The following is a 23265-nucleotide window of genomic DNA, read 5'->3' as shown; positions in this document are numbered from 1 at the left end:
AAGGCACTTATAAAAGATGTTATTCATTTAGTCATGCAAAGGTGGAATGGTCCCACTTCCCTCACTTGACACTGCATGATGCTATTGTTTATTCTTTACTTACAAATTCAGAAAGTGGAAATCATACTTGCATACACCCCTAAATACAGAGACATACTTTTAAAAATAGGTTAAAATTACAACATTCTCTGAATGGTCATATGAAATCATTATTAAATCCCAAATGCAAATAAAAACAAAAGGCGCACACGAATATTTCAAAATTTTATTAGAAATGAAAAGAGCTCTGCTATTTTACATAAAGATACAATGGCTTTGCTCAGGAACCTAATGCCTTCATTCCTTCATCTAGGAATATGTAAATTAATTTTACTCACAGGGAAGCAGGTTCTCATTATATCCACAAATCACCGCCTTAAGCGTATTCGACATCCTAGTGGGATAATTTCTCTATAGGGCTGGGATTAGGCTCCTGTTGACGACCAGTGGTTGATTATATACAGTAAAGTGTGCTAATTCCTCTACCAACTTGACATAGAAAAAAGTTTAATATACAAAGATGTATTGTTTAAAAAATAATATAAATCATTTACAGTTTGTGTAAAATGTATTTCTCAAATACATGGTTTTTGGAAGATCTATATACAAAAGAAAATCATCATAGTAAGAAACCCCTGGGCTAAACATACACAACAATTATGCAACCTTTATTCAGTTGGTTGAGAACTCGATGTTGGAACGTTAGGAACAAACTGCTTTAACACAAGTACCGGCTAATTTGAACTTGAGAATGGCAGGTCACCAACTAATGGTGGTCCATAAAAGGTTTAAAAAAATAATAATCTCCAGATCACTAGGCCCAAATGGGAAAAGGGGAGAATAAGCATGGGAACAATTTACTGCACAGTAGTTACCCAATTGTGACTTCACAGTCTAACTCATCCACCACATTCTTTTAGTTAATTTCCTTTTTTTTTTCTTCACCATTGACCAAATGAATGATGTTTTCATCTTGGAAAGAATACAAAAAAAAACGCTGTTCATCGTCTGAATAAATATACTTAACAAGTTGCAAGATAATACCTTTATTTTACACAAAAATTCAGACCTAGAAATATTTCATTAAATAATTTCATGGCTGTAATATATACCTTTTGAAATTTCATACTAAAATAAAACTCTGCAATTACATATAAAAAGACAAAATACACTCGCAAAGGAAATTAGTCCACTGAAAACATCTTTTGTCCCGTGTTCCACTGTAAACATTTTCTTTCATGTTTGTTTATTTTTTTATTTTATTTTTAAAGACAAAAATAGAGTTTTGCATAATAATGTTTGCGCGCACACTATCGCTTACTACAAAGAGTGGAAGACAAGCTGCAGTTTTCAGTAAACTACATTCCCTTTCGCAATTGACTTTGTCCCACTTTTCCAAAATAGGGCACTCTGCTGTAACGTGTGTACTTTGGCAGTTCTGATGGAGCAAGCGCACGAAATTGACCTTTTCTTTCTTTCTTTTTTTCCCCTAACCATGTCCAGCTGGTTAAGTGACGATACCTTTACAGGGAGAGCTTAATCTGGGATTTTACAATGTGATGATGAAAGCTTTTTTGAACAATTACAGCATCCAAACCAGTCTGTGTCACACAGGCTGTAAGAGGAGGCTTCTGTTTCGGGCCAGTATCAAGGAAGGGGGAGACAAAAGTGCCGCTGTACTGTCTGTTGATTGATATTTACTTTTTTTCTTTTTTTTTTTTTTTAAACATTCAACCCTCACAATGAATCAGTTTCCTGATGCCTGATGTGGAAAGTGGCAGCGAGACGAGTGAGAGGCAAGATCAGTTTACAAAGTGCAGGAAGGTGGGAGTGGCCACGAGGATCGGGGGACGGGAAAGGGTGGAGGAGGAGAAGGAGGCAGGGCAATTGAGTGCTATGGCTGCTTGCTCTGGCTCATCAGTATGCACGTCTCCATCGAGGCAGCAGAGATGCTGAGAAGGCAGAGGTGGGCAGAGTGGAGGGATAAACAGGCGTGGTATTTTATCACCTGCACTCCACAGCTACAGTGTTCTGAGTGGGTGAAGCTGAGGATGGACTCATGCCTGTGTCTGATGAGCCAGAGGATGTAGATGCTGTGGTGTGGGACACTGCCAAGCACACAGGAAACTTTGGTTAATTGCACATACACACAGCACTGAACACTAAATCTGACTGCTGTCGACTTTTATTTTTTCAATTAATTAGAAAACCATACCTTCTCTCTCCTTCTTTTTTAATCTCTTCCGCCTCCTGTCGATGGAGGCCACCTCCGATTTCAACGACATGTAGTATTTTCGGATTTCCTGAAGCTTGTCTTGTAAAAAGGAAATTCTCTCAGTGCTCGACATGTTGTCTAGCTCATCTGCATAAAGAATATTAAAAATCAATAAAGTGTCCAGTGAAAAGTGGGTACATTACCTCCACTGAGAAACAACAAAAACACACTGTATGGTAACCCACAATCCAACAATTTACACAGAGCAAACCCACGTGGATTAAAAGGGACTTACTCAGCTGGAAAGTCCATTTGTATGTGCGTGGAGAGGGGAAGGACTGCTTGTCTTTGTGCTTGTCTTTCTCCATGTCTTTACTGCTGGGAGAAGCATGGCCAGGGGAGCGAGAGAGCTTATGGGCCTTGGCCAGGCTGGAGTGTTTTACTGGAGTCAGTTTAGTAGAGGTGTCCATGGCAGACAGGTCTTCACTGTCGCTGCTGTGACCTTAAGAATAAAAAAAATAAAAAAAAGCAGTATAGACAAAATGTAAAGCAGGTCTAAATTCTCGATTTATGTAGATTTATGGCGATTCATGTATCGTCAAAGATTAAAATCATTTTTGTGGAATTTATTTTTAACTGTAATACTTTTGCTTATAAGGTGGTGAAAAGTTGCAGTTCCTGTATAATCCTGCAGGTGGTGGGCACTAGTCACCCATTGGCACACACTGGTGTGGTAGGAGCCAATTTGTTTTTGCTTTTATGTCTCAGAAATTTATTTATTTTATTTTTTTTACATTTTGATACTTAATGGAAATCGAATCAGCACTTGGGTATTGTGATATCATACCGGGTCGTCCCTGATGATTCCCATCCCTATAATTAGCTATTTTGAAGCATGCAGACGTAATAATCTTTATCGAACTCGTTTTTTAAATGCATCACCACTGTCTTACTGGCAGCTTGATGGACAATTTAATAACATAAAACATTTTGCACATCATTGAAACATTAGTTTTATAGTTATGGAAGTTTTCGTATCATCCACCCTTAATTTGCAACAATCTAAAAGCTCTACTTTACCTCACCAGTCACTGGCGCAAACGAGCCTAAAACAAACTACATTTCTATGGCTTGCACCAACATCTACCGATCCTAGATAGATCCTTGTCTACATATTTCCTTTAAAACCATGTTCTTACCTGCTCCGTTTTTTTCTGCAGCAGAAGCAGCTCCTAACCGTTTCTGGTTACGTTTCTGCTTCTTGGCAGATAAGCCACTGTTGCAGTCATGCAATCTTTTCTGACCTTAAATAGCACAGAACGTAAATATTACACAAGACAAAAGACCTGGTCACATACAATCTAGGCATTTTATAAGCAGAAGGATAATTTATGAGCAGCTCACACCAACCTTTGTCCTTGGCATCCCTCTCCTGCAGGGAAATGCTGGAGTTGCTGGAGCTCGCACTAGCGTCAAAGTTCTCACAGAGTCCCTCGTGTGACTCGGCCATGCTGTCTGCTTCGATGGTGGCGTCGCTCTCACTTTTGGTGCTGTGAGACTCGTCTGGGCTGGGAGCGGAGGATGGAGAACACAGCTGAGGAGGCGCTGCTGTCGTCAGGCTAGGAGGAAGATGGAAGGAGGGCTGCTGGGCCTGCACCTGAGCTACGGCCAAGTTGGAAGCATTAGTCTTTTCCTCCCTTAGCACCAGTGGCTCCTCTCCTGATGGCTTGTCCTTCTCTTCAGGGTCATCTAGATCTACCTCGTGACACATTAATGCCTCTGCGCCTATCTGCGGCATCGTCTCTTCATCAGTGATTGCTGAAGAGTCTTCCTTAATTGTGCACAAGCTTGAAAGAGGTTCTACTCTTATCTGGACTTCTTTGGTAAGAGCAGGCATTTCCGTCTTGACCTCTGGGACTTCAGGAGGAGCTACTACTACTGTTGGAACTGGTGGTGCAAGGGGTTCTTCTGTCTCTTGAACATTCTCTTTTGGTCGTTCGTTGTCTGATTTCTTCTCTGGTGACGGAGTTTTTGGCTCCAATTTGTCCTCAAGGCGAATCTTCTTTTCTGGAGTCCAAAACTCCGTGGCTTTGCGCTTGGCTATGCAACTCCTCTCTGGTGGGCCGATGTCTTCAGTGGCTGAATCCGTGTCAGAGCCAGCTGTTTCAGGCACTTGCTCTGTAGTGCTAATGTGCTCACTATCCTGAGGCTTCTTAGGCTGGCGAGGAAGAGTGCCAGGCCCCTTGGGCTCTGCCTGGTTTGTTGCAGCAGGCAGCTGTATCAGAGTCTCAGAGCCAGGTTCTCTTTGACGAGCCCTTTTTGCTCTCAGTTTGGGAGAACCGTCACCAGAGTCAGGCGACATTGCCGCTTCTTCCTCAGGTTTCTCCGGCTCACTTGCCTCCGGCGATTGTGGTTTCTCCTGAGGGATTTTGGGACCCACGGGCTCGACCTCAGCATCCTCCACCTTTCCTTTCTCCTCCTCTTCTTCTTCTTCTTCTTCCTCCTCCTCCTCCTCTTCTTCTTCTTCCTCCTCCTCTTCTTCTTCCTCCTCCTCCTCCTCCTCCTGCTTCCGGGCTGTTGCAGGATCTGTCTTTTCTGCCCATTCAGGCTTTTTCTCAGGAGTGTCCTCACCCTCACTTTCGTCTGATGAGTTTCCTGAATCTGCAGAGAAAGCAGGGAAAGTTTTACATAACTGCTTTGCATTCCAGTGGCTTAAGATCTTCACGAAGATCAATCGCTGTTCAAACATACCATTAGATGCCCTGTCGGAATCGTACATGCCAGAGGTTTTCCTTGTGCGCCGACGAGGAGTTCCTGTCAGAAAACACTGTCAGTATCACTGAGCACAAACACAGTTGTAAAAAGACTTGTAAAACAATGGACGCCCGTACAAACAATCTGACTACAAAAGTGTAAAGTCTTACCCTCTCCATTGGGTAGAGTGTCTGAGAGACGGGGGGTTTTAGTGCCAGGTCTGCTCTCACTGTTAGAAGTTTTGGATACACTGCGGGAGGTGCCAGGAGGGGTGGATTTTAGTGGAGGACGGCCACGTTTTGCCACTGGTTTGGGCGGTTTGTCTTCCTCCTTCTCCCCATCATCTTTGTTCTGTTAAAAATGGCAGAGCTGTTAGAGCTGTATCCCAGAACACCATACATTGGAAAAAATGTCCTAACATTTTGGCCTCCTACCTTCACTTTCTTTTTTTGTCTTCTCTTTGTTCCTCCTTTATCAACAGGCCATATTATCCTATCAGCTTTCACCCATTCGTCATACCTGTTGCACAAAGGAATTTAAATAAAACATTTGCGGATGGGGAAAAAAATACATCAGTCACAAATTCAAAACCAACTGTGGCATACGTCACTAAACCAATCCCCATATTATGTACGCATCATGCATTATCTTAAGGAAAATACTCCTGTTATGGTGTTGCTGACCAAAAATATTCAGGATATCGACTAGAGGACAGTCAGACAGCCAAGAGAAGTGCTGCTTCACGTGAAATCAGTCAAGTAAGCGAAACCTCTCTCCTGTATCATCATGTTTGTCCCCATATCCTGTTTGCAGTGTATTGATCCATTAAAAGCCAGTACTGCCTTCATAAATGACTTGCCTCACATTCCACCCGTAGTAATGGACCAGATAAAGGACTTCTCCATCGTCAGTCTCTGTGTTTTTAATATTGGCTTCATAGATTTTCTGGGTCTTCCCTTTGCCATATTTGACCTTGACTTTTGTCCCAGTGACCGAGTGCTCAGACTCTTCGCCGCCGTCTTCATCCTCCCTCTCATCTCTGGGAAAAAAAAACAATAATTTTGATGATTGTATTTTAATTCATACACATTTTTATTCACATTTCCAAAATTTTATTTTGATCCTGTAAAGCTGCTTTGCAACAATGACCATTAAAATTGAATTAAAATGATAAACAGGACTTAGTCCAGTAACGAATAGGAAAACTGATTGAAGGAAACACTGAAAGATATACTGTAATACAAAATGGTGGGGGTGGGGGGGATGGGATCAAGGAATGTTGCATGATGTACGAGTGGAACATTTTCAGTCAACTACATTTATAGAACATGGCATGCAGCGTTGGTGGTGAATAGGGTTGTAGCTATCGAATATTTTAGTAATCGAGTATTCTACCAAAAATTTATAAGTAAAATAAAATGTACTTCTGCTTAGTTAAACAGCAATGTAAAATATATAAGATGTACAAAGATTAATTGGTTTTCTTTTTAGAAAAATCTACTTTTATTTAAACGCATACAGCATTTTATCAACAAAAAAAAAAGAAGAAAAAAACATTGTCATTACTCACAATACAATTAATGGCTAAAAGTTGACTGAGGTGAATTAGATGCATTACAGCGCCATACATTCTTATTTTAAAGCCTTTTCTCAGATGCAAAAACGAGAAAAAAAAAAAAAAAGGTATTCCAAATGACTAAGTATCGAAAAAACTAAGGTACACATTAAAATAAATTTTAGCACTCCCTTCCATTTTGCAGCCCGCAACAGAACGCTCCCTCAAATAAATACACAGCTAACTGTTTGCGTCTTCTTCCGCTTTGTGTGTGAGGTAAGCACTTCGTCTGTGTTTAACGGCAGCTTGCATCCAGAAGCGGGCTGCATCACGCCAAACAAACAATTGCGCAAAAAACATAACGCAAGCTTTTAAAATTAATTAAAAGAAGCTTTGTGCCAGAAGATTTTGCCTCCATCATTTCTTTAAATCGAATTACTCGAGGAATTGTTTCAGCCCTACTGGTAAAACAACCAGGAAATGCACAATAAAAATTTAGCATATGTAGTAAAGCATTGTAAATGAAACCACAGAAGCCAATCAGACAGCCAAGAGAAGTATGACATCACATGACCTCAGTGAAGTAAGCGAAACCATTCTCTTGCATCATCATGTTAACTCCAGACATTTAAGTAAAAACATGCATGCTTTTGAATCAAAAAAATATATAAAGCTGAATTTGATGGTTATACGTAGCATAAATTTCAACCCTTATTGACCACTAAAGTACCTTTCTCTAAGTCTGGATTTTTCACTGTCATCATCTTCATCATCATCTTCCTCCTGATCATCTTCATCTGAATCTTTGTCAGACTCTTCTAGGCGCCGACTGCGTCGCTTCCCCAAATTATCTCCCTCTGTTTTTTCCTTCTGTTCCTCTCCGCTGCCTTCTCCCACTCGCACTTCCTCACGCTTTTTCTCCTCCTTTACTTTTTCCTGTTTGACAGGCTCCTTCCCTTCCATTTTTAATGGAGTCACTGTACAGCGTCGTCGGCCCTGCAAAGAGAGAGGAAGGACATCGAACAATCAATAGATTGAGAAAATATCTGGGGATTACATAACTGCATGCTAGTATTTTTAGTCTTATGGACTAATTGTCCATTTAATGTAATTAACTAAACCGAGGCATGAAAAAAAGCAGCGTGATTGACATTTTTTGTTTAAATAAATAAATAAATAAATAAATAAATAAAAATATTGGCCGTTTTTATGTCTAAGTAATAAAAATATTTCCAAGCAATATCATTTTTCTGGTTACGACAATTGTGACCCGTCATATCAATTATCAATTAAATCCTTAAATTTTGTTAAAAATCTGTAAATAAATATTTTATCTTCCTGATCCTCAAGATTGAAATTTTAATACAAAACATTGTAAAATTATTAAAGCACTTTAATAAACACTATCCAAACTGGTTACTCCAGCTGTGACAGAAAAATATACATTTTTTTCCTTTTGCTATAAACCTGAACTGCTGGCAAAGTTATTTTGATAAGTATAAGGGAAATTCTGGTGTCAAAATGAGACATCATGAAATTCCTATTTAAATATTCTAAAAATAGGGTTGTAATATATTTGATGTGATGGGTCACAAATACATGATGTACAGTATGTTTGTTTATAAACTGGAAAGAATTATTAGCCAGATCTAAAGGTTTAGTCTTTGTGCAAGTTTATTTATAAACTAAAAACAGGGGAGGTTCAGATAGCCAAGAGAAATGTGACATCACATGATATCAGGTCATAAAAGCGAAACCATTCTCTGGTATCATCATGTGCTGCTACCCCATCACCATAGATATATATATACTGACTAGATGTCGCCCTGGGCCTCTAAGCATACGTCAACATCGCCGCCATCTTGCGTCGAGGATCTGAAGGAAGCGTCAAAGTTTCCCGGGCATTCAGAACAACTCTGAAGATGCCGGACTTGTGTTATATACTGTAGCCTAATCATTTAATAAGCTGTTGTAAATACTGGAAGATGTTTTCACACTACGTACGCACGTTATGTTTGTTTTTGTGTTATATGACCATTTTACGCTGGGTCATTGTATTGCAGGCTTGCTGATGCACAAAATAAACCAGTATAATTCAAATGTTTTAATTACCATGTATTTTTAAGTATGGATATCACACCATTGTAGCCATTTTGTGTCCAGTAGACTAGGCTAAGGTAAGTAACAATAGTTAATTTTAAGTTCACTGAAGTGGAAAAATAATAAACTTACACCTAGTTTTGAAGTAGATTAATATCAAAAGCTTCAATTTTCTCTGGACTCGATCATAAATACATGTCTTTCAGCTGAAACAAAAAAAATAATAATAATTTGTGATTTGGACGATTTAATTTCTGCCTAGATGCAGATGTTCGGTTCCCCATCCTAAAATTCTCAGTCTGTTGATCAGGAAGTCCATAATTGTTTTTTTTTTTCCCCCGCTTTGTTTGTTTAACTCATGCCTTTATTAATTTTAATTTTGCTCTATTATTTATCTATTTATTTATATTTTATATATTCTTTATTTTATATTATTTCTGTTTTTTTCATATCACTATCAGCATCCTTTTAATTTTGTGCATTGTAGAACAAATTAATTAGTTCTGTAGGTGTGTCTAAGTATTGTATTGTATATAATAGATCACGTATTTATGATCAAACATAGATTAATGAATTATTTTACTTATATTATATAAGTAAAATAATGAATTAATCTATGTTCTCTCTTAAATATATGTCTGACATTCATAATAAACCAAACGGCTTGAAAATCGGTTAAAGTTTAAGCAAATTAAGGTGATTTTAATCGTTGATAGTTTTCTGCCAATGTTAACTAATGCAGAGTAGACGCGGCTTCCCCCGACCCAAGATGGCGACCGCGCTGACGCATATATATATATATATATATATATATATATATATATATATATATATATATATATATATATATATATATATGCCCCATCACAAACCATACGCCTCACAATCTGTGAGCAGATCTATATCCAATAATCGAACAAATGTTCTTAGCTTATCTCCAGTCCAGCACATCGCAATCGACTTAAAACCAGCATGAACCCACACAACACTTACCCTAGGAGAGCAGATGTCTTTGCGGGTTTTCTCATCCTCGCCATCCGACTCATCCCCATCAGGTTGGTCTTTGCTGGCTTCAGGCTCAGCTTTAGCCTGCTGGGTCTGGTCTCCCTTGTCTTCACTCTCGATCTCCTTTTCCTGCTTAACAGTCTTTACATCTGGCTGAACGACTGGCCTAGGCTCGTTATGGTGCACGGTCCTGAACTGGATCTGAGCGGATCGGCAGTACTCTTCAAATCCATACAAGTACCTTAAATATGAGAAGTATCTCTGTTAATACATACATTACACATGCCTACATTCATACTGAACATCCTCTACAAGATACGAAACATGACCTCAAAGAAAAAAAGATTTCAAGCTAAAGATCTTGACGCTGAACTTCTTTTCCTTAAGTAGTAGTAAATAATTGGAAAAGTTAAAAACTTTGGAGAAAAATGGATCCAAAATGAACTTAAGTAATAAGCAATAATGACAAATGATATCCTGAAAGGTAACAAGGGGCTTGTTTTATCCTGGACAAGGCGTATGTAAAGTTTACCTGTTTTTGTCTCACACCTTCAACCAATTTTGTGCATTTAAACTGCATTAAAAAAAATAATGTATTAAGATTGTTGATGACATATTGTTTATTTTTTGTAAATTTGGGAATGTCAACACGTTAACTAATAGCTAGCTAACCATTTCGATCCAACATCAACATTTTTTATTTTTACAACCGAATTAAAAGTTTAAAAATCTATTGGGGGAGGGGATGAACCATGTTTAAAACATCAAGGAACAATCACATTTCTCAATATTGACCAACAAAACAGTCATTATGATTTTTTCTTTTTTTGCCATAACTGCACCTCCCTACAATACAAACTCTCCTAACTTCATTAGTGTGCTTACTTTTTATAAGCCGTCTTCACATTGTAAGAAGCTGCTGAATTCAGGATGGGAATTCCCAAATCCATATAGACCTGTTTCCATACAGACCCACTCTCAATCTGTAACAAAGACAAAATGGCACATTGATTTCTTTTTAATGCAGTAATATTCAGTGTTCAATTATATCGTGAAGATGGTAGTGCATCTGGAATGGATCAGATAGCCAAGAGAAATGTGGCATCACTCAATATCAGTCAAATAAGCGAAACCGTTCTCTGTGATCATCACTTCAAACTCCACACTGCTTTAGCTTTTTAAATAATTATACTTGTTAATGTGGACCAAGGAATCCAAAATATTAATTAGCCCTTTTTGTTATGTACTAAAGATGCTTACATTGTCACAGCCACCATGGTGATGAACCAGCCTGAAGAGCTTGAAGAGGTTCAGATCCTTGTAGCCCAGCACAGGAGGTTTGTTAATTGGTGTGCCTGAAGAAACAGAGAACATTTAGCAAGGCAACGCACAGAGGAAGCACGCTGCAAAATTAGTCATGCTGTGAGTTTCAAATACAGTCAGACAATGAGCTACAATATTCAGCCTTGCAGTTACATAAATAAATGAATAAATAAATGGATAGATCTGAATAAAATTTGGGGCTAATCTGTAACTAAAGTGTAAAACCAGGGAACATGTGGAAAGAAACTGTGCATCATACCTCTGTCCTCCATGAACTTGTACAACTGCTGTAGGAAGTGGTCCCTCTCTTCTGGGTCTGGCTCATCATCAGGCTAGAGAGACAGCATTTACAGTAGATGTTATAAAGTGTAACTGATAAAAGTGCTTTGCAGTTTCCATTAAAAACATTGTCATGTTTGTTCACTAGATCAAGGACTAAGAATGCCATCAAGCTAAAACCCTATTTTGGGGGTGGATGGGTTAAAAGACAGCAAACAGAAGAGGCAGTGCAGAATAAAATAAGTCATAGAGAGACAGAAGGCAAAAAATAAAAAAGGCACAGCAGGTAAATACACAATGCGAGGAAGAGGAGCATAACAAAACCAATATTCTGACTATTTACCTTAGTGAACTGTAGTGAAGCAGACTAAAAATAAAACTACAGTTTACTAAATCAAGTGTTAAATGGATTCCTATTAATTCAAAAAGAAACCACAGTGATTCTCTAGACGTACCAGGAACGTCGCAGATGAAGAAGAATGCCAAAAAACAACTCTTATAATTTTAGTAATAGTCAGTTGAAACATGTGAATATAACGGCACATATCAAGATAATTTTTTTTTTTTAAGCAGCATGGTACATGCCATCCTCTCGTAGTGTAAATCAGTCAGCAGAAATGTTACATCACATAACATCAGTCATTAAGTGAAACCATCTTCTGCAGTCATGTTTGACTCGTTAAGGCTAGACAATTTAGGTCATGTGTTCGTCTTGTGCCCTGGTATTTTCCAAGTTGATCCCATCTAGAACATCTGTGATGCATGAGCAATTACCATAAAAGGTCATGGTTTTTCTAAACTGAAAAACTACAAATGGAGAGCCCATGTAGGTAATTAAGTTTAAACTTAAAATCAAGACGGATGCAGTTTTATAAGCAGGCTGTAAATCTGTAGAAAAAAAAAAAAACTTTTACAGGACACAAACAAAATTCCTTAAAACTATCCTTTACCATCATATAAAGAAAAACGTTCTACAGAGACGAATTTGCGGTTCTGATTAAACATGGATACTCCAAAAGAGCTTTGGCAAAGCAGAAACATCCCCAAAACTCTTAATATCTTGCATAAGTGTTGAAAGGTGTGAGAATGCTACTTAAGAACAGCCATAGGAAGACATTCTTTAAAGTCCAAGTCACCCCACAGTGCGATAGACATCAGTGTTACTGGAACAGGTTTTCTTTGTTCGGTCATAAAAGCAACTATAGATGTAGTAGATAAGACTTTCAAAAACAAAAAAAATATACTGGGAGGTGTCACAGCAGTAGCAGATCTGACTACAGTGCAAACATTAGTTGTAAATGTATTTAGTAAAGCCTGAACAATCTATACTAAAGGCTTGATCGCCTAACAAATAGAATTAAAATAGTTTGTAGCAAGAATCCAAACCATCTTTAAAAGAAACAACCCTGGCATGACAATCATTCAGAGGAAATGAAACCGAAAGTGACTATAAAAATAGTTCTTAAGAGCTACACATGCAAAACCGAGCTATTTCGTCGCCCATTGTTTGTTACAGGAAGTCTGCTACTTTAAGAGCTGCACAAGCATGAGACTCCTGACACAGTGTGGAAAGAGGAGCTCTTGTGATGAGCTTCAGACCTGCCCACAATCCCAGCTGGCACACCTCCTCTGGCACTTCGCCAATCCTCAAAGGCTTTTTAACCATAGGAAGTAAGGGTTGCCATGGGAGCCGTGTCGGAAACGGGCCGAATGGCTATTTGTCCAGGCGCTGGGAGCAGGAAGAATGAAGCATTGTCGATCTGTGCTTGAGGGTTTTCCCCACATGCTGAGACTATTCACTTACTTCACTCAAGGTGCTGCAGATCGCACCATGTCAGAGCAAAGGAATGCCTTTAAAAAAAAAATAAAATAAAAAAAAACATAATACCAATTCAGCATTGCTGCAGTATTTACTGACGAAAGCATGATCAAGGCCCAGCCTGGGGCAAAGGTTCCACTGCAGGGCTGTCACTCAACCTAACTAGTAATCATTAGCCAGACTGCGAAACTCTCAAGAGTGGACAAATCAGTAACTCGCATTCCTGGGACAGACTTAACGTCCAGATAAGTTTTTTTTTTAAGTTGGCTGGTTAAAAAACTAGAGAACTGAATTAGAAGAACCGTGGATGTGCATGTGGAAAAACTGATAAAACTGACCAAAATAAAAGTATTTGGTTTATCCGTCATACATACGGCAAGCAAAAGAACAAGCACTAAGAGAAATTAAAGATAAGAGCCAGATAATGCTGTAAAATCAGCAATAAAAGAGAGTAAAAAAAAAAAAAAAAAAAAAAGGGAGAAGACGACACCACTGCTCACTGCCAACATTTTAATCAGGGTTACAATGATAATGTGTGCTATATTACATACCCAGGAACAGACTTTCATAATCCTTGGTCTTATAACATTATCACCTCAAGAGAGTGGATCATTTTAACCAACATTTATTAACTCATTTGCTTTTTAAACCTCAGCCACTGCCCCCCCGCCCCAAGTTTATGTCTCTATGACCTTAAGACAAATTACATGCCCACATACAGGAATAAAAAAATATATATATTGGTCTTATATTAATGCAATATAAACCGTTTCTTACCTCTTCTGGCTCTGGTTCCTTCTCTTCTTCCTCGCTTTCCTTGCCTTCACCCTCATCACTGCTGGAAGATTCCAAGATCTCACTCATATCCATCTTCCAGGTATCAGGGATCTGCTTGGTCTTTATAAAGAGCAGTGCCTCCTTAAATCCTGCAGAAAGACACAAAGTGCCTGGTGAGACCAAGCTCATAGAACACTCAGAATGCACAAACCTCAGCTAAGATGTACACACTTACCGATTTTATCAGAGTGCTCCGATTCACACATGGTCTCAACACACAACTCTTGAACATCATTGCGGCCCACAGTGTGACTAGAACGGCAAGTTAAACAAAGTCTTAATTAAAAAGCCTGCAGCATCGGCACTCGCCAATCTCCAAACGTATATACAGGTGACGTGAAGGCGCTCTGTGGTTTAACTTACAATTTGGAATCAGCAAACGACCGCACTAAGCATTGGTCCTTTTTAACAGTTATGTCATCATTACAGCTTGGAGAGATCACCTTGAAGAGAATAAAGTCAAAACAAGCGTTACATTATGTAGGGACAAATTCTCATCATAAATTAGATTAGAAACTGACTGGACAAAAAATGGTTTTAAAGTATACCACCACCACACGTGTAGTGTTTTGCATAACCTGGCAACCAAAAAGACGACCTGCTTATTCGAAGGACATCGGTCCCAACTATACCCCAATACCCAGCGCTCTCATATCAGTAGAGTAATAAAATACATAAAATGTGATCAGCATCTCTAGCAAACACCATGTATAACCTTAAGCAAAGAGCTAGTAAGCCTCTTATTTAAATATGATGTATACTTAAATTTCTCATCAGGTGTTATCAATACAGCTGTGCACCTCAGGACAGAAAATCGTTAAAAAATACAAACAGGTGGAAGGGAAAAAAAAATAATAAATGAATGTACAAAATATAACTGAATAACTAGCTTGTTCCTCAGGGCACTTATGGCACGAGCTCAAGAGAACAGTACAAGCCTGAAGCATGACTTCTGCTCTGGGGAGCTCTGTTGTGTTTTGTGCAGCATTTTGTTGGCATTGTTTAGGTCCGCTGATGAGATCGGGTCTCTTACAGGATGATACAGGGCAAAAGGAAAAAGATTTTGGACAGACATGATAGACTAATAGACAGGCCTTTTCCAGCACCATCAATAAAACACTAAAAGAAGGAAAAATGTAAAAGAATAGTTTAGAGAATAAATCAACTGCAGAGAATCTATAGCAAGGAACACTGGCTATGGTCTGCCAGCCTGTCGTGCCCCAACACCTTATGCCAGCTTTACCACAAGCAATACCAAAAGCTTTGACTCCTCCAGTAACTAATTTTTGTGGCTTTAGGGGAGTGTCCTAATGCTGATCTCCAGCGTTATTAGTATCTGATTGGTGTGATTAGTGAGCTCTGCCATCCAGGGTGGATCGTGCCTCGTGCCCCGAGGCCCCTGGGATAAGCTCCAGGCCTCCCACGAGCCTGTACAGGTTATTCGGTAGAGAGAATGAGTGAGAGTAAGGCTGCTGGAGCTCACCAGGGCATGGAACCAGCACGCTTGGTCTGGCCCAGTCTGAACGAAAGCCACCTTCCCCAAGAGATCATCACTGAGTCTCCGTCTGTCGTCTTCCTCCTCCTCGCTAGATGAAGACTCCTTCTCGTCCTCCACACTACAAAATTCAAGAAGAAACTCATTATATTAAACATGGATTTCTTTATAACTTAAACTACTTAAGCACACAAATCCTCCTCTGGTATATACAAATATTAGGCTAATTTCTCTGCACTTGTTTAGAAAAGTGACAGACAGAAAAAAAGTTGCTGAGTCTCTTTAAACATTAGTTGGTGTTGCTAAAAATGCATAAAGGTCAAGCTGAATTGTCAAAAAAGCCAAGATAGAAAACACAATTCACCTTTTCTTATAACAGTGAGTGCAGATTAGTTCTCTGCATATTTCTATTGCTCATGGAGGCTTTAATTGGTGTAAAAAACAAACATGTTAAGGGAAATTTAACATGGTCTTATCTTATGGTTTAAGGTCTTATTTGTTCAGTAGTATTTGTAATGCTAATGAAAGCTGGTGATGAGAGCGGACTTCCTGTTTACTTGAGTTTAAATAATATAATTAAGTAACAATATATGTATTTCATGTTACATTTTCTGCAAAACATTATATTTTTATTTTAATATACATTTCTTAAACATCGTTATTTCTCAAACTTGTTTGATTGTAAAGTAATTACATTTACATTTAGGCATTTGGCAGACGCTCTTATCCAGAGCGACTTACATTTTTATCTCATTACACATCTGAGCAGTTGAGGGTTAAGGGCCTTGCTCAAGGGCCCAACAGTGGCAACTTGGTGGTTGTGGGGTTTGAACCTGGGATCTTCCGAACCGTAGTCCAATGCCTTAACCACTGAGCTACCCCTGGCCCCTAATTGGTAGCTCTGACTTATTTGCGTGCACTAAATTAATTTTTCTGCATTCTGCATCTTATTAATTCATTTGCTTGACTCTTATATGAAAACTGCCAATCAAGTTTTCTGCTGCATAACATGGAAAAAAATAAAATAAAATACAATTTAGCATGTGCACACAAAACCTACCAACTATGCCTGAAAAAATTCTAGGTAAAAGATCAATTTAACATTGGACATTGTCCAAAAATAAGTTAAGAAGGTACAAAAAAATAAAATAAAAATAAAGATACGGCCCACTACATTCATACCAGTACCACTGTCCCAGTACCCAGTAGAATTCAGATTTCTTAAATGCTGGCTTATGACGCACACAACTTTATATTCAGTAACTACTACTTTATAAACAAGTTCCTGAAGACGAAATGCGAGCATATGCACAAGGAAAAACACAAAGCCACCAAAGTCAAAGCAAAAGGCTTTGCAAAGAAAGCATCAACGAATGAAAAAGTCTGCCGAGACAAACACTCGTGGGTGCCTACAAGCATGCACTTTGTTTATTTTTCTATAAATGCTCCGGTGTAATCTTGAGTAGTGAGAGAAGCAATCAGAGAAACTGCTGCTGGTGACAGCGCTAGCATTAAATCAGGAAACATTTCCGAGTTGGCAGAGTAGAAGCCAGATTAGAGAGGATTAGCACTAGGCAAAAACACCGCCTTCTGTCTGCTACGATTCTTTCAGTTTTTGAATTCACATGCCAGGCTGTTTTTCATGACACTGACCTTTTCCTTCAACCTTCAAAAAAATTATGATAAATAAAGAAATGTAAAAATCCTTTTTTTAAAAACAGTTTTAAGTACTAACCATTGCAGCAACTGATACAATTACACTTAGCAAATACCCAACAAGCAATAGGTTGTTTGCAATCACGTGACTATGATGAGCCTCTTTAGGGCAGGAAGTGAAAAACAGAATAGAAGAGATGTGCGAAAGTCTATATTGTGCTAGTTTAGAGGATATATTCCTAGAGATTAGTATGAACATGTATTTTAAATGTCATCCTTATGTTTTAAAGAGAAGTGATTCTACAAAAGAACAGACATGCCTCTTATCGAGGCAGTAGCTGCAAGGAACTACCTCATTCTCTCATGCACTGCACTCGATTTGTGTGACAAGTTGTTTATCTCCGTCCTTTTCCTCATACTGTGCTGTGATTGGCCAGTTGAGCTGTCAGTCAAGCTGACTGTTTGTTTACATTCAACTGTCTTGTGTGTAAATGTAAATCCCCATCCACCTTCCGAGATAAGTGTTAGTGGTGTTGCGTATAGCTGATGTTTTAAATCTCATCACATACACACTTAGAACAGCTATGCAAAATCCAGTTGTACTTCGGAGTGAATTATTTCTGCTATGTACTGTTCAGCAAGAATACAGCAGTACAGACACATGAAGCAAAGACACAAACAATAACCTTAAAACTTAAACACTGAACTTTTTTATTTTTAATCCCCTCATCATGACCAGCTACCTGGCAAACCATAGTCATTTGAGATCTAATAGTGACTCTTATGTAGAAAATTGCTTCCTGGCCTCCAGGAACAGTTCAAGCCACGCAGTGCAAGTGGCTTCATGCGCAAACTATTTTTGCATTATATTTGTTTTTGCTGTTTACTGTATTACACACAAGTTTTAAGTTTATTTCTCTTCACTGCAAAATACTTTCAGCTGCATTTTATTGTATTAATAGAGCTATTAAATAAAGAAAGTTGCAGCTGTTCTGTGAAGAGAAAGGGACACGAAATCCATAGCATGACTTTTTGCACTTCGTATCTAAACATACAAGTTCTCTAAAATTAACCCTATAAAAAATTAAATTAAAAAAAAAAACTTTAAATTTGTTGCATTAGATGAAACAAGATTACTTTAGTAAAAACACTACGCTTAGCAAGGTCACTAATCAACAAACACTCACACTGCCTGAGAAGACCGCCGTCCTCGATTAGTCTTCTTCCCAATGACGGGAGTCCCAAAGTGCTCTGGGTTAGTCAAAGGCAGTTGGTCCAAAGTCTATGGAGGAGGAAAAAATTAAAAACAGAACAGAAAAAAAAGAAACTTTTACTCTGTCTTAAAAGAACAAATACAAAAAAAAAAAAAAAAAACATCTGCATACATAAAAGATTCATACCTCACTCTCTGCAAAATGTCGTTCACCTTTAAGACACAGTGACGTTCTTCTGAGTGTTTTCTCATCTCCGTCATCAAAAACTGTAAAAAAGACTAGTTATTACAGGGTAATTGTATTTTGGAAAAAAATAAGCAAGACTGTACTAATGACTTTATGAAGCTTTCGCTTACCCACAGTGTACCAGCTAGCGTCTGTAAGTTTACTGATGACAGCTTCAATAAAAACTCCTTCTGCACTCTTGACTTCCACTGTGGAACCCACCTGAGAGTATGAAGACACATCAAACCACGATGAGTTGCAATATCTGACAACCGAGCAAAATGACCCCTAGTACTAGAGAGAACACTCAAAAATAGCTTACCAACATAATCACTTCCTAAAACCATTTTCAGCTTCACTCACACATCAGCGTACATTACTCTTACCACCCCGCTAAGATCTACTGTATATGTAACCAAACTTAGCATGTGGCACTTAGTAAAAATCACTTGCTGATGGAAATAAAGTTGCCTTATAGTTCTGTTACTGTACCAGGCTATACTGTCTGGTAAAAAGGCACTGCAGCATTCAGTCAATGAGCTTGCAGGAACAAAATAACCATTTCTATTTTAAACTCATTTTCTGACATCCTTTCTATGGTGCAACCGATTAGAAACAGTACTGCAAAGATTCACTTACCCTCAAAGGTCCTTTGACCTGGTCATCTTGCACGACTTGTGAGGTACTGTCTCCTTTGAGCACCACCTGGAAACAAATCCGTGATGCACAAGATGAAGTAAAGCAGTGTGCACAAAGATGAGAGATAAAAAGAGAAAGGGATGAGGAGAGAAACCAGGTTCAATCAAGGTGAAGTAATCAGGTTGTGTAACAGACAAATGCCACACTTCATGATCCGTCATAACGGGGCTTCCTACATAGGGACCATTATTTAACTCCTTATGATTCAGTCGAGACATAGTTTAGGCTCACGCTCATGACACTAAACATTCATTAACACTTTATGCCCCAAACAAGTGGCCTTACTTACACAGACAAGCAGGTGAGTCAAGTTATCATGAACAGTAAAGTGAAGCATTTATGTATTCTTAGAGAAAAGATTTAAAGAACCGCAAGGTACTATATCTGAGCAACTGTTCCTTAAAATGTGCATAATGTACAGGTGGGGAAAAAGGACAACTCACTTTAACATAAGTATGTACTTGAAAACAGGTAGTGCAAAGTGCACCAAGTTCCCATCAATTAATTGAAGCACGACTGTTATCAGAACAAGTCCATACATGACTGATGGGACTAGTAAAATAAAACAGACAGTGTTCAACAATGTTTCAACATAAAGGCCTCCTGTGACTGCTAGGGTGAGTAAAACTTAGTCATGACCCGGTTACTCGCTCAGCCACACAGAAGAACGACAGTCACACTTACAATACTTTTTCAATCCAATTGAATTTGTTCAGATTACAGATCACAACTTAACTGATTACATGATCAAAGCATTACCAGAATCAGAATAAAAAGCATAAAGTGGTCCTGTCCACTGTGAAGCATCGGCCCGAAAAAAAGGGAAAACAAGTTTTTTCAGCTCAGTTCATCTTTTCAAACTCTCTTTTTGAACCATGTATCTGTCTTTCACGGAAACTCGTCAAGCCACCTAACATTACCCCCACAAGGAGCAAACATGCTTAGAAAGAATAAAGGAGAGTCCACACTTGAAAAACATAAAAAAATATATGCCTCTCTTTAGACGATCACACAATAGCATTAATGATGGTGCGATGACCGACATCCTCAGAGGAAACATAATACTACACATTGCTGTGTTAATTCATTTTATGTTTTTAATAAAGGGAATGAATAACTTTTTAAGTGTTTGTTGGGCCAATTGTGTGCGTATATACATATTCTGGCTACAGAAAAGAAACGATCAAATCAAGCATTTACACAGCAAATGCTTTTCTAAAAGATTTGCACCATCCTCCTCACTCCAGGTCAGACTGTCCTGACTGAAGCGATTACATAACGTGTTTTTATTCTGATTATTAGTGGAATATTAAGGTCTGTGTAAAGGCAAAGAACGATACTCATTTAGGACACAAAACACACAAACAACATTCTACCGAACAAGCAAAGCGATATATGGCAAAGTTGACCACCGGCGCGATTTCTCTTGCAGGGCAGTTTGAGGTGGTAAAAAAAAAATAATAATAATATAGTTTTTAAAAAACACATTATTAAAACTTACCTTAACTTTTACCATCCGTTTAACAGTCTTGATTTTTGCCTCACAGAAGGCACCTCGGTATTTAGCGCTCACATCCGTTCCCACAGTCAGGTAGGCAGGCTCATCTGCTACCTAGAGAAAACAAGAAGCAGGTTAGACCAAAGCGGTGTGCATAAACGGTTCAAACTTCGATCACAACTTTTTACAAAATGTATTCATTGTGTGTTCACTGCAAAGCCTTTCTCTGTTCATGAAATACAGCCTTTTGTTAGTAAAGCATGAAAGTAAAGCTGTGAAGGAGAATGAGGCTGCCTTGTACAGCAGCTCATCCAGGTAAGAGCACCTCGATCAGAACGCTCAGAGAATCTAATGAAATGACTTGGTAGAGAACAAACACGTGTTGTTGATAAATAAGTTGCCCTGGTGTAGCAGGCTGTAGAGGTCTGGCTCAGGGACTGAGAGGCGTCGGCTACACTGCTGTCTCCAGCTGAAGCGCACTTACCTTCATTGTGCTGGCTGTTTGGGGGAGTCCAGCTTGGTTCTGGTCGCTGAAACAGAATAAAACATACAAGAGTGGATAATGGAGGCAGGGAAATACGACAAGGGTGTTCTTCCTAATCACTGAACAGCACGGCAGAACACAAGGCATGCTAACTGGCTAACAGGCTAGCTACTACTCACGCATTCTTTTCAAGCCCGATGCCGCGGCCCCCCTCCCTCCTCCTCCTCCTCCACCTCCTCACGCTGCTGAAATGTTCAAGCAGCTCTCAAGTGCTTCCCTAAAACTAATTCCGTTAAAAACCAGAGAGCACCAAGTCCGGCTCTGAGCAGCTTTCAATATGTTATGGGTGTAAAACAGGATAGGCGAGAGGAAGGGAGAAAAGCGGAGTAGTGCGTGTGTTCTTCCCGCTTTACTCTGTGTGTGTGTGTGTGTGTGTGTGTCACGTCGCCATCATAGCTCACCGCCGGAACCGTGTCAGGATTTTCCTTACAATCTGTAACTCAAACAACCTCTTCTCTTCAGGAAACTGACATCGACACTATAACCGAGCGTTACACCGACACACGAGCAACCGGCACGCGAACCTCATTTACACAGATCTCTCGACAGATTCGTGTTTTTTTCCTTCTCTCGCTCTCTCTACCTCTATCTGTCTCAGAGCTAAATATAGAGAGTCTGCCAGCTAACCTTGCTCAAGTGTTCATCGCTATCACGGCGATTTAACCCTCCTGGATGCGAACTTCAGCTCAGCGACGCTGAAAAGCCCTGAGCTAACGTTAGTTCCGGAACATTGTCGAGCTTGTGGCGTCGATTGTTTTAGCATCCGCACACCGATTCCCTTAGTCCTCTACAAGTTCCACAGAGACCAGAAAGTCCCCGATAACGACTCGTTGTGTCGGTTAGACCTAATTCTACAAAAAGCCAGTTAGCGAGCTAGCTTTGAAAACAAGCAGCCTAGCAGCAGCTCGGGCTAGCTAGTCACTGCCATTCAATTTTCCGTCGTGTTAATCCATTACTCGAAAAAAAAACCTCCTAATACGTTTAACTTTACTTTTTTACCCAATAAAGTGAACAATTATCGATTTCTACAAGTCATAACTTGTTTGAATGAAATGTCTCCTATAGAGATACTTACATACTCCTGTATGTCCGCTCACCACTCGCCTGGGTTGCAAAGCATAAACGAAATAACAAGCTGTTGAGCCAAGGTTGTGTTTCTCGGAATCCGATTGGCTACCCTAACCGCGGTAGCTACATTCCCAAAATTATGATTCGTTCCATTGAAAGTCGAATTTCATTGGACGGGTGTTTCTCTAATTAATGATTGGTCAATATGAAAGCGGCGCTACGAATAGTCTGTCCTTATTGGTTGTCATGGCGGCCTAATCGTTACAATTAAAACAGACCACATTTGACACCTGATTGGTTGCACGTTTCTGATCGAAGGCTGTCTCCCGTAATGATTGGTTAAACCGTCTTCGAAATAACCCGCCTACTTCATTCATTGGCTGAAAAGATGTCCCGAGCAGGGGGGGGCGATCTTATTTCAGAGGGAAAAATAAAACCCCCTTGCTTTCATTGCGCATGTCAAAAACCATAGGCTCATTCGCCATTTTGTTCCCGACGCAGATATTTTTGACTACTGACGCCGAGCTCTGCGATGTCGAGGTGAGTCCGAGCTGTTACCGAGTCCGGGTTAAACATATGTCTCTATGTAAACAGCGCTGTACGTGACCCTGTTAGCTGTTTATTTATTTCTCACACCCAGCGTTGGGTGAGTGAGACGTGTAAAGGTGACCAAATAGAAAAGGTCAGTTGAAGGCTATGAGAATAATGGCGCCTTAACGCAGCAGCGCACATCACGGGCTTCTGACGTAACCGGAAGACAACAGAGTCAGGCTGGTGAGAGGAAGCCGTTACAGCACTGCTGTCAGACCCACAGTCACAGTGAGGGATGCAGTTTACACACACAGGTTTAAACACCCAAATGGGAATTAATCCTAATCTGCATTAATATCTTAACAATCAGAGAAATGTTTATTTAATAGATTCATTAGGGTTTTTTAAT

The 23265-nt window shown here is 39.3% G+C and overlaps 1 protein-coding gene and 4 non-coding genes across 5 annotated transcripts; all 5 read right to left on the bottom strand.

Moving 5' to 3' along the window:
* Positions 1-251: 251 nt before the first annotated feature.
* Positions 252-22454, bottom strand: arid4a (AT rich interactive domain 4A (RBP1-like)). The gene is given in 25 exon segments (XM_053509701.1): positions 252-2147; positions 2255-2401; positions 2550-2756; positions 3454-3558; positions 3665-4915; positions 5006-5068; positions 5179-5359; positions 5443-5527; positions 5868-6047; positions 7294-7559; positions 9657-9909; positions 10554-10651; positions 10929-11023; positions 11251-11323; positions 13867-14015; positions 14102-14178; positions 14290-14369; positions 15410-15542; positions 18265-18359; positions 18478-18557; positions 18648-18738; positions 19156-19221; positions 20717-20827; positions 21198-21243; positions 22333-22454. Coding segments are annotated over 25 exon segments (4158 nt in total). The 3' UTR covers positions 252-2043.
* On the bottom strand, positions 5720-5798 carry LOC128540271 (small nucleolar RNA SNORD53/SNORD92). Its single transcript, XR_008365450.1, has one exon. It is a non-coding gene; the product is annotated as a small nucleolar RNA SNORD53/SNORD92 (small nucleolar RNA).
* On the bottom strand, positions 7100-7181 carry LOC128540269 (small nucleolar RNA SNORD53/SNORD92). Its single transcript, XR_008365448.1, has one exon. It is a non-coding gene; the product is annotated as a small nucleolar RNA SNORD53/SNORD92 (small nucleolar RNA).
* Positions 8262-8344, bottom strand: LOC128540270 (small nucleolar RNA SNORD53/SNORD92). Its single transcript, XR_008365449.1, has one exon. It is a non-coding gene; the product is annotated as a small nucleolar RNA SNORD53/SNORD92 (small nucleolar RNA).
* On the bottom strand, positions 10744-10825 carry LOC128540268 (small nucleolar RNA SNORD53/SNORD92). The gene has a single exon (XR_008365447.1). It is a non-coding gene; the product is annotated as a small nucleolar RNA SNORD53/SNORD92 (small nucleolar RNA).
* Positions 22455-23265: the final 811 nt, after the last annotated feature.

This window comes from Clarias gariepinus, chromosome 13 (genome assembly GCF_024256425.1).
Source record: "Clarias gariepinus isolate MV-2021 ecotype Netherlands chromosome 13, CGAR_prim_01v2, whole genome shotgun sequence".
Lineage (NCBI taxonomy): Eukaryota > Metazoa > Chordata > Actinopteri > Siluriformes > Clariidae > Clarias > Clarias gariepinus.
The sequence above is the reverse complement of the archived record's forward strand: the minus strand, read 5'-3'. Positions and strand labels throughout refer to the sequence as shown.